The 9,042-nt window shown below is 37.7% G+C and overlaps 1 protein-coding gene across 3 annotated transcripts; it reads left to right on the top strand.

The window, feature by feature from the left end:
- The first annotated feature begins 429 nt into the window (after positions 1-429).
- LOC102622185 (uncharacterized) lies at positions 430-7,098 on the top strand. Of its 3 annotated transcripts, none has more exons than XM_006486047.4 (11): positions 430-771; positions 1,415-1,515; positions 2,177-2,362; positions 2,461-2,572; positions 2,648-2,681; positions 2,989-3,026; positions 3,178-3,212; positions 3,295-3,447; positions 3,594-6,181; positions 6,410-6,496; positions 6,600-7,098. In XM_006486047.4, exons 2-11 carry the CDS (start codon positions 1,445-1,447, stop codon positions 6,662-6,664), a joined length of 3,369 nt encoding a protein of 1,122 aa, XP_006486110.1. In that variant the 5' UTR covers positions 430-771; positions 1,415-1,444; the 3' UTR covers positions 6,665-7,098. The 3 variants fall into 3 exon arrangements, with proteins under 3 accessions (XP_006486110.1, XP_024956814.1, XP_052295592.1); XM_052439632.1 differs by lacking the exon at positions 430-771 and adding an exon at positions 1,023-1,157; XM_025101046.2 differs by lacking the exon at positions 1,415-1,515.
- The last annotated feature ends 1,944 nt before the right edge of the window (positions 7,099-9,042 follow it).

The following is a 9,042-nucleotide window of genomic DNA, read 5'->3' as shown; positions in this document are numbered from 1 at the left end:
TAATTCATTAATATTAATATATGCCTATATATTCATTGCAGTAAGTCAGTGCTAATGTAGTGATGATATAATTCCAAAAAAAAAAAAAAAGGTAGTGATGATATACGATTGTGGGAGAGTTGATACAAATAGATTAACCATGTCCTTACTTGAGAAAGAACACAAAAATTAGGTATCTTGCTGTTATTATCCTCTTCACGTCGTGGGGTCAGCCGTTAGGAGATGATTAGGAAATAACAATCATTAATAGATCACGGAACCACACAGGACAAGAGGACGTGAGCACCACGTGTAACGACGACGCGTGGCATTAAAAGACTTCTGTTTAGTCAGAGAAATTGAAACGCAATCAACGGCACCACGCGCTAGAAGATGGAAATGAGATAACATGCTGCGGCTTTGGTGTGTGTTTGTTGTTTAAGATTAACTCACCGTCACTTCCCTTTTGTGTTGCTCCTCTCTTTAGTAATCAGTATTACTTTGCTCTCACTCACTGTCACAGACTCACTAGTATCATTATCAAATATCAATCAATATAAATATAAAAGGATTTTTTTTTTTAATTTTTCAACTCTGAACCTTTTTTTTTATAAAAAAAATAGAGAATAAATAGATGAAAGCCACATATGAAATAAAATGAATTGAAAATAAATCTGAGCTCTGTGATTCAAGATCTCTTTGTTTTTTTGTCTATACTCTTAACGACCAACACAGATTTTGAGAGGAGCAAAAGCTAAAGCTTCGTCTCTTTCTCTCCACCTGGAGTTCAAGGTAACTAAATCTTCCTTCAGCTCACTCACATTTCACTTGTTTGCTTGTTTTTTTTTTTTCGGCTAGATTCAATCAACATTTTGAGTTTTAAGAACGAGTCTTAAATTTGAGATTTTTTTTTTTTTTTTTTGGTTTTCTATTGGCTCTTCAATTTATTTCATGCTTGCTGTAGCTTTCAGCACTGTCGGTGGTGTTATTTTACTGCATCATCATTAATATTGTTAATATTTTTTTTTCTCATTTGCTGGATTAATATATTTTTTTCTCATTTGCTGGATCTGACTTCAATGCATTAGTTTTTGTTAAATAATTTTTGTGTTTTTAATTAGTTTCTAAAGTATAATTCAAACGTACCAGTGGTTATTCAATGAGTTTGCCCCGTAAAGGTAATTCCAATAATGCTTGTATCCGTGAATCCTGCAAATGCATAGAATTGATTTTGTGATGAGTTTTCTTTTATTTTTAATTTTTTTTCAAATTTCTCTTAAATTTATTTCCACTACTATTGGAGTAATATCTGCACATAGTTTGAAAATCCTTGGGAACTTTTGGTTTCATTATACTTTACATAAAGGAAAATTGAAGCATTACATGATCTGAGTCTAGTTTAGCATTTCGTTGATCCTTATTAGTCTATTCTCAGTTTCTGGTGCTTCTGAGCCAGTTTATTGAAATGGAGGGTGGATTAGATGCTGATTCACCTTTGGATTATGCCAACATCCAAGTGTTTATGACCCAAAATAGGTGAGACTGCTTTTCTGTAAACTTCAGTTGACTATTTTCAAAGAAACGTATAGATGATACCCCTGTTTTATATCATTGCAAGAGAGAGAAACTTGTTGCATCAAAATATCTAGTTTAAAATTCATTGTCGAGATAGTTATCAGATGATCTATTGTTGGATTTGAATTGGATCTTACATCTTTAAGATTTTGATTTGACTTTGATGTCAGAAGCTAGTGGGTTCTCTTGCAACGGCATATCTGATTCTTATCCAACTTGTTACCATGTCAATATTATTGTCCTTCATACTCCACAATTCATGCTATGAAAATACATGAACAATGAGCAAACTACTTGTTTCATGCAGTCACATTCTGGTACATGCATGCAGCTGAATCACCATTTCTAAATTATACCGAGTTAGTGTATTCAAGGCTTCCAGTCGTAAACATGGCACATGTCTATATCTTCAAATCAAAGTACTATTTTAGTTGAGTAGCATTGCTACTCTTGCAAGTAATCTTTGTATCCTGTAGGGCTAACCTTTAAATTATATCAATCATTTGAATGTCTGCCAGTTTAAATATAACTTTATCTTCTTCCAACTTCTGCTCATCTACTTTAAGCTTTCTTTTTCATTTTAGTATGTATAAACTTCTGTAATTTTTTGTTGCACTTGTAGGTATGAAGCATTTGTTTGTGGCAACAACAGAGAAGAGAAACTGGCAGTTGGGCCTCTGGACCAACTCTTGCCGCATATACCGGGACTAAAAGCCTTGCAAGGTGAAGGATCTTTTGCTAACCTCAAACTTGAACTGCCAGGGAATGTCAACTGTGCAGCATGGTTCACAAAATCAACTTTAAACAGGTTCTTGTCACATAAGTGCTTTTCTTTTCTATTTGTTTCTTTTGGTGCCCCCAAACAAAATGAGTGCCTACTTTTCCTCTAACTATCATTTCTCTTAGATTCCTAGATATTGTTGGCTCCCCAGATGTAATAAATATCACTAAGGTTATTGAAGGTGAGATGTCTCAATTGGAAGAAGCCAGAAAATTTCATCTTTCTTTATATTCCCAGGTAATGTTTCAAGTCCTTGTGTGAATTGATTTGTGATACTTGCAGTTGCTTATCACAAAGAATTTTAATTCACAGGGCCATCAGGGTAAATTTGAAGATGATGGAACAGGTAACTTGTTCTCAGGCTTGTGTATTAGAAAATACAATTATACTGGAGTATTAGCTGCCTCAGTCTGATAAATCAGTTTCTACCTAAGCTCTTCTAATTTCTCCAACAAAAAGGGGCCATTCTTGTTGTGAATGCAAATGAATGATTTATGTTTCTACATAAATCATAAAATGAATCTCGCTGTATCTGTGTGTGTATAACTGTTCCCATTTCTCCTTAAGTTTGGTCTTTGCATTGCACCAAATATATCTCCAATTTGTTGATTTCAGTATTGTACTGATGAATGAACTTTTACTCCTTTTTACAGCTGGCCACAACTCAAATGAAATGGCACCATTAGTCAAAGTAATAACTTTTCCCTAATGCTTTTTATAAATACTTTTTCTATGTTTTCCGCCAAACATTTCATTCATTTAGGAGTCTCTGCTTTTTATTGTTAAATTTTGCTGTATTCATTGCTTTAATAATTTTTTCTTTTATTTTTGCATGCTAACAGCCTGAGGTTCCGGTTGCATCATCAGACAGTTCAAAGTATATTATCTAATTCTTATGTTTTGCAATCAGCAATTTTTTGAGGTTGCCTCTCCTAATGTATGGAAAACTACACTTCCAGGAGTGAACTGTTGCGAGCAATGGACTTGAGAATTTCAGCATTACGAGGGGAGTTAGCTGCAGCTTTTAGTCAGGCTGCTGCTGCCACCTTATCAAATGAAGAAGTTGCTGACTTAGCTAAATTTGTTCAACATTTTGGGGCAGCAGATTTAAAGTAAGTTACCTCCCTATAAAAAAGATGTATGAGTCATTCAAAGAATTCATAGATGCAATTGTTTCAAGTGACAAATCTATTAGTTGAATGTTTAAAGAAAAGTAATCATGACCTAAGAAGTTCTTTCTTTTAACTGCCTATTGCAGAAATTCTTTGTGCAAAGTTTTAGAGCTGAGTCGAAAGAGCCAGAGTGATGATCTCCCTCGTGATGATAAGCCATCATTTGAACGCGTTTCAAGAAATGACAGTGGAAGGAATAGCAATTGGACCTCTCAGCCTGCAAAACTTCCACATACTGAGACGCCAGTTAAATATGGTGTTTCACCAGCTAAAGTTGCGCAACTTGAGCGCCAGAGCTCTACAGAAAGTGGGGAGTCTTCTGACTCTAGTGATGAGGATCAAACATCTGCTGAAAGAAGTCGGGCTTTAATAAGGTCTGCGACACCTAGACGGTCAGCTTCTCCAATGAGGAGGGTTCAAATAGGGAGAGCTGGATCACGCCGGGCCCCAGCTCTAACTATTAAAAGCCTCAATTTTTTTCCTGCTAGGGAAAGAACATTGTCTCAAAGAGATGTAGCTGGAGACAGCAGTGAAGAAGGATCTGAACAAACCAGTACGAAAACTGAGAATCATGTACGAAGAATGAGCGTTCAAGATGCAATTAATCTTTTTGAAAGAAAACAGAGGGATCAAACTGCCGACTCTCAGCTGAGAAATTCCCTAGCAAATACCTCTCTTAATGGAACTAAGTCCGTACTGAGGAGATGGAGTGCAGGTATGGGGGAGTCTTCTGCTCAAAGCCAACATCATATTGATTCTGATGATTCGATTCCAGTGGCTTGCAAGGATGAAGGGGACAGAGAGTTTTCAAATGGTTTGAAAGAGGCGAAATCAGAGGCTGATCTTGTGCCTGGAGATCAATCTAAAGTTGAGACAGCTGAAGTTGATGTACCGGTGGAAAGATTGGCAGAAAAAACCTCTAAAGATCAAGCAGATACTGATATTACTCAAAGAGGGGAAATTAATGAGAGATTAACATCCTCAGCTGAATGGACACGACAAAAGGAAGTAGAATTGAATCAGATGCTGAAGAAGATGATGGAGAGTCAACCAACTAAAAGTAGGAGGCAGTCAACTAGCAGAAACCAAAAACTTTCCTCTGAGCAGAGAGGTGGATTTTATGATCACTACAAGGAGAAGAGAGATGAAAAACTTCGAGGAGAGAATGCCGGACAACGAGCGGAAAAAGTAGCACAATTCAGAGCAATGCAGCAGATTCTTGATGAGAGGAAGGCTGCAATGGCCTCAACAAATGGAAATGATGTCAGTAAAAAGCCTACTCTGAAGAAATCCCAAAAATCTGCTAAGAACCTACCTCAGTCCACAAATCCCAAGAAGGAAACTCCGAAACCATCTTCTGCCAAGAAAGTTTCATCAAAAACATCACCCTTGCCTGCTACTCGTAAGTCATGGCCGTCAACACCATCTCCAAGAGCTGCAGGGATATCGTCTGCTAAACCTCCTTGTGGGATATCACCAGCTAAAGCTTCTGGTGGGGTATCACCAGCTAAAACTCCTGGTGGAATCTCATCTGTGGGAACCACTCCTACGCGTCGAAAACCTCAATCAGCACCATCACATCCTCGACCAACCCCTAAAGTAGAAGGATCGCAGAAGAAAGTGGAAGCATCACAGAAGCAATTGGGAAATGTGAAGGAAACCCAGACCGATAACAGTAGGAGATTGAAGGGTTTGAATGCGAAAAAGCAGCAAATGGTTGAAAAAAGTAGCAAAACTACGAAAGCAAAAATTGCAACAGCTGCTGGAGACAACTCTGGTATGGTCCCAGCAAAGCCTAGTTTCTATAGCAAGGTGACCAAGAAAAGCAGTGTAGTACCTCTAGAATCAAAACCCTTTCTTCGTAAGGGCTCTGGAACCGGCCCTGGTGTTGGTACAGTTAATAAGACAAAAAAATCTGCTCCAGTGGAGGAATCTTTGCGAAACTATGAAAATATGGTTGAAGCCCAGGAAAATGAGGATGTTAATGCTTCTGTCATAGTGATGGAACACCAAGAGCAGGATATTGTTTCACCAGATCACTGTGATGCTCCTATGGAGTCGGAAACTACAATAAGTAGCCAACAGATTTGCAATGAGGTGGAGAACTTCAATGAACCTGCTGCTGATAATGATGATGCCTTGAAAAACATGACTGAGATGCCTTTGCAAATTCAAGTTGAAGAAGAATCTATCATATCCCCATCTGCTTGGGTGGAAATTGAAGAGGATAATCATGACCTGCCTAATCCACATCATGACAGTACTTCTCAACTTGCAAATCCAGCTAATATTGTGCCCATTGGATTGTCAAGTCCTCGTGTCCGGCATTCCCTATCACAGATGCTACAGGAAGATAGTAGTGAACCTGAAACTACTGAGTGGGGTATTGCGGAAAATCCTCGTGCCTTGGTGTACCAAAAAGATGCTCCAAAAGGATTGAAGAGGCTTTTAAAGTTTGCTCGTAAGAGTAAGACAGATGCAAATTCATCAGGTTGGTCTAGCCCATCTGTCTTTTCTGAAGGGGAATCTGATGTTGAGGAATCAAAGGCTTCTAGTAAGAGAAATGCTGACAATCTACTGAGAAAAGCTGCCCTTAATGCCAAGATCTATGGAATGCAGAAGACATCAGTATTGGAAGACTACGAGAAACATATGGATGCTCATCTCCTCTCAGGTACATTTCCTCTGGTATTGCACGGCATATGCATTCGACATAGTTTTTGGTGTTAATTGAAACAAGATGACCATAAGTGAAATTTTTTTAGGAAATTATCATTCTTTAGCTTCCAAAGTTTTATCTGTAACTCTTAACGTGTACTTGGATGTAATCTTAGACTATAAGTATGTGTCTGCAAATGATAATTAATTTTGTATTGAAATAACATGGATATTCTGGTTGCAGCCCAATCAGATATAAGCAGGTTTGATGCCAATAACTCTGAAAAGTTGCAAAAGAACCACGTCGCAGCTGTAGCACCTACAACTAAAGGTAGGACTTTGCTTACTAATGCACAGCTTGTTTCCTCATTCCTCTTCTTGTTATGCCTTATTTTGAATATATTCCAACACCCTGTACTATTTTTGTATTTCAGCTTCGAGGTCATTCTTCTCCCTTTCAGCATTCAGAGGCAGCAAACCGAATGAAACAAAGCTTTAATTAAATGCCAGTATGATTAAAAAGTACAGATCATTAACATTCACTTAAAATCTCCGGTGCCATTGACTAGATTTGGCTCGAGGCAAACAGTTTACTGGATCCCATTACCGTTTTCATGTTTTGCTTTCTCCGCTTCATGTCCGAGGCCAGGGGCCATCCTAATGCTTCAGCATGGTATTTTCATGAGGATGTGCATGTAGATTCAATCTTAGATAGTAAATTTTAGAATTTTCATCTTCTTAGAGATATGGATTGTAATCAGTTAGTTCTTACCTCAAGGTATCTAGTATTGAAGCTCAAGGTATCTAGTATTGATGACCTCATGATTTAATCCAGTCCAACTATTAACGGGTGATAGTGTTTTTTTTATTTTTTTGGTGTATGAATTCATTTGTAATATCATATCCAATTTCAAGTTTGTTTATTTTTTTTTTTCAAGTTTTCACGTATCCTTATCAATAAATTTTGTTCAAGTATGCTTTTTGGAAAGAATTTTTATTCAAGTAAACAGTACAGAAATACAATCATATTTAGGTTTGAAGGGATAAATTGTGCGTTTCCATATATAGGTTTTGTCATGGGATAGGATCAAATATGATTGTGCTGGATTATATTCAGTAGTGTTTTGTAGGTAGTATAGGATTGGGCTTTAAATAATTGTATTAATTTTGATGAAAATTAAATATAGTATTATATTTTAAATTATTTTATTTATAATCACAAGCTAATTATTAAAAATTTATGAACGACTTGCCGATAACAATATTTATGTAACATGTATGACATGTCGGATATAAATTGAATACATAAATGATACGTCATAATATTTTTATTCCGAAGTAACAAATTAGTAATTGTACGACTATCAAATTTAGATGACACCTTGTAAAATTTTGACAAATAGATGTTATGTAAAATTTTTGCCACTTAAGTTTTAAATTTAATACCTTTTTTTTATTAATTTCTCTCAAAAGAAATAATAAGTAATGTTTTAATAGAAGAGATCGTGACAAAGAATATAAGTTAGAAATAATAAATCAAGATATTAAAAAGTTAGCATACGGGTTTAGAAGATTGTTGATGCTGAAATCTGCTCGCCCTTTGACCGACCAAATTCTTTCACCAACGTTTATGTTATCAACTGTTACTCGAACCACTGGGGTTGGAATCACCCTCCATTCTCTTACTAGACCTGCGTTCACAAAAAACGGATCAGAGACGCCGGTGGTTTTGCCGGCGTAAACCCTCCGATACCTAAGTTAGCACAAGGTGTTTGTGGGAAAACAGTTCAATTTGGATTGAAGAATGGTTTCTAATTTATTCGAAATTTGTAAGAAAATGACCTGGTTGCAATTTGGCAGCGTTTTCCCCCTCTCAATTTTTTTTGTGTCCTTCTTCATCGTTTTCTTCTTCTTTTATAGCCGCTGTCCCACGTTTCCATTTATCCTTCATCCCCCCTTTTTTGGGTAGTGGCAGCCCCTCATGGGACTTTAACTGCTACGGTGTGGGCAAACGTAGGATCTCGCGTCTCCCGCAATGGTTCTGGGAAAAGCGCAACTACCGTGATTATGTGGGATCATGTTCTTGCTTTTTGGGGGATTGGTATCGGCTCGGTATATGACTCTGGTCGGTATATTACACTGGCCGGTACTCGTCTCTGGTTGGCTCATGTTTATCCCCGTGTTCTGCTCATACCATTTGGCTAAGGTGATCCATGCCGGGGCGGAACTAGTAGCATGGCCGACCTGGTGCTTTTATTTACTTAACACTAGTTCCCCAATTTATGGTCTTGTGAGTGAAATGAGTTAAGAGTAGAAACTGATAGTCAAATCTCACCAACCCGGGGAGCTTCTCATCTGGTCTTCTGTTTACCGGGACGGACCTGAGATACCATTTTTCTTCTGGGGAGATTCCGACTTGAGCATGGGCCTAAATGAGCATGTCCATTGCATACCTAGGCTTACATCTATCATGGCCTCTTGTAACGGTTAGTGACGCGGCATCTCCAGACCCTTCGTATTTGAAATTTGAAACGACGGGCTATCTGTCCTCGATATTCGGTGAGTGAGCTGGCATTCCCATCACTTAAATGCTTTCATTTTCCCCTTTTCGTTTCAAATCCCTAGACTTAAATCTTCATCGTTTTGTTATTCGTCTCTCTGTCGTTAACTAACCCCCTCTTTAAACTTTGCTCACACTTCTCGTGTCCGGAGCGTCCACTTGCTGGGTTTTTTTTCTATCACGGCCGCGCTATCAGTACCAGTTCAATCCAGGTATTACTTTTAATTTCTTCTCTGGTTCTTGTTGATTGGGTTTTGTGTTGCCCCCTTTTGTATCCGTATACTCGAGTTTTCTTTGTTTTCTTTTGGGATTCCGAT

Source organism: Citrus sinensis, chromosome 4 (assembly GCF_022201045.2).
Source record: "Citrus sinensis cultivar Valencia sweet orange chromosome 4, DVS_A1.0, whole genome shotgun sequence".
NCBI classification, from domain to species: Eukaryota; Viridiplantae; Streptophyta; class Magnoliopsida; order Sapindales; family Rutaceae; genus Citrus; species Citrus sinensis.
The sequence above is the reverse complement of the archived record's forward strand: the minus strand, read 5'-3'. Positions and strand labels throughout refer to the sequence as shown.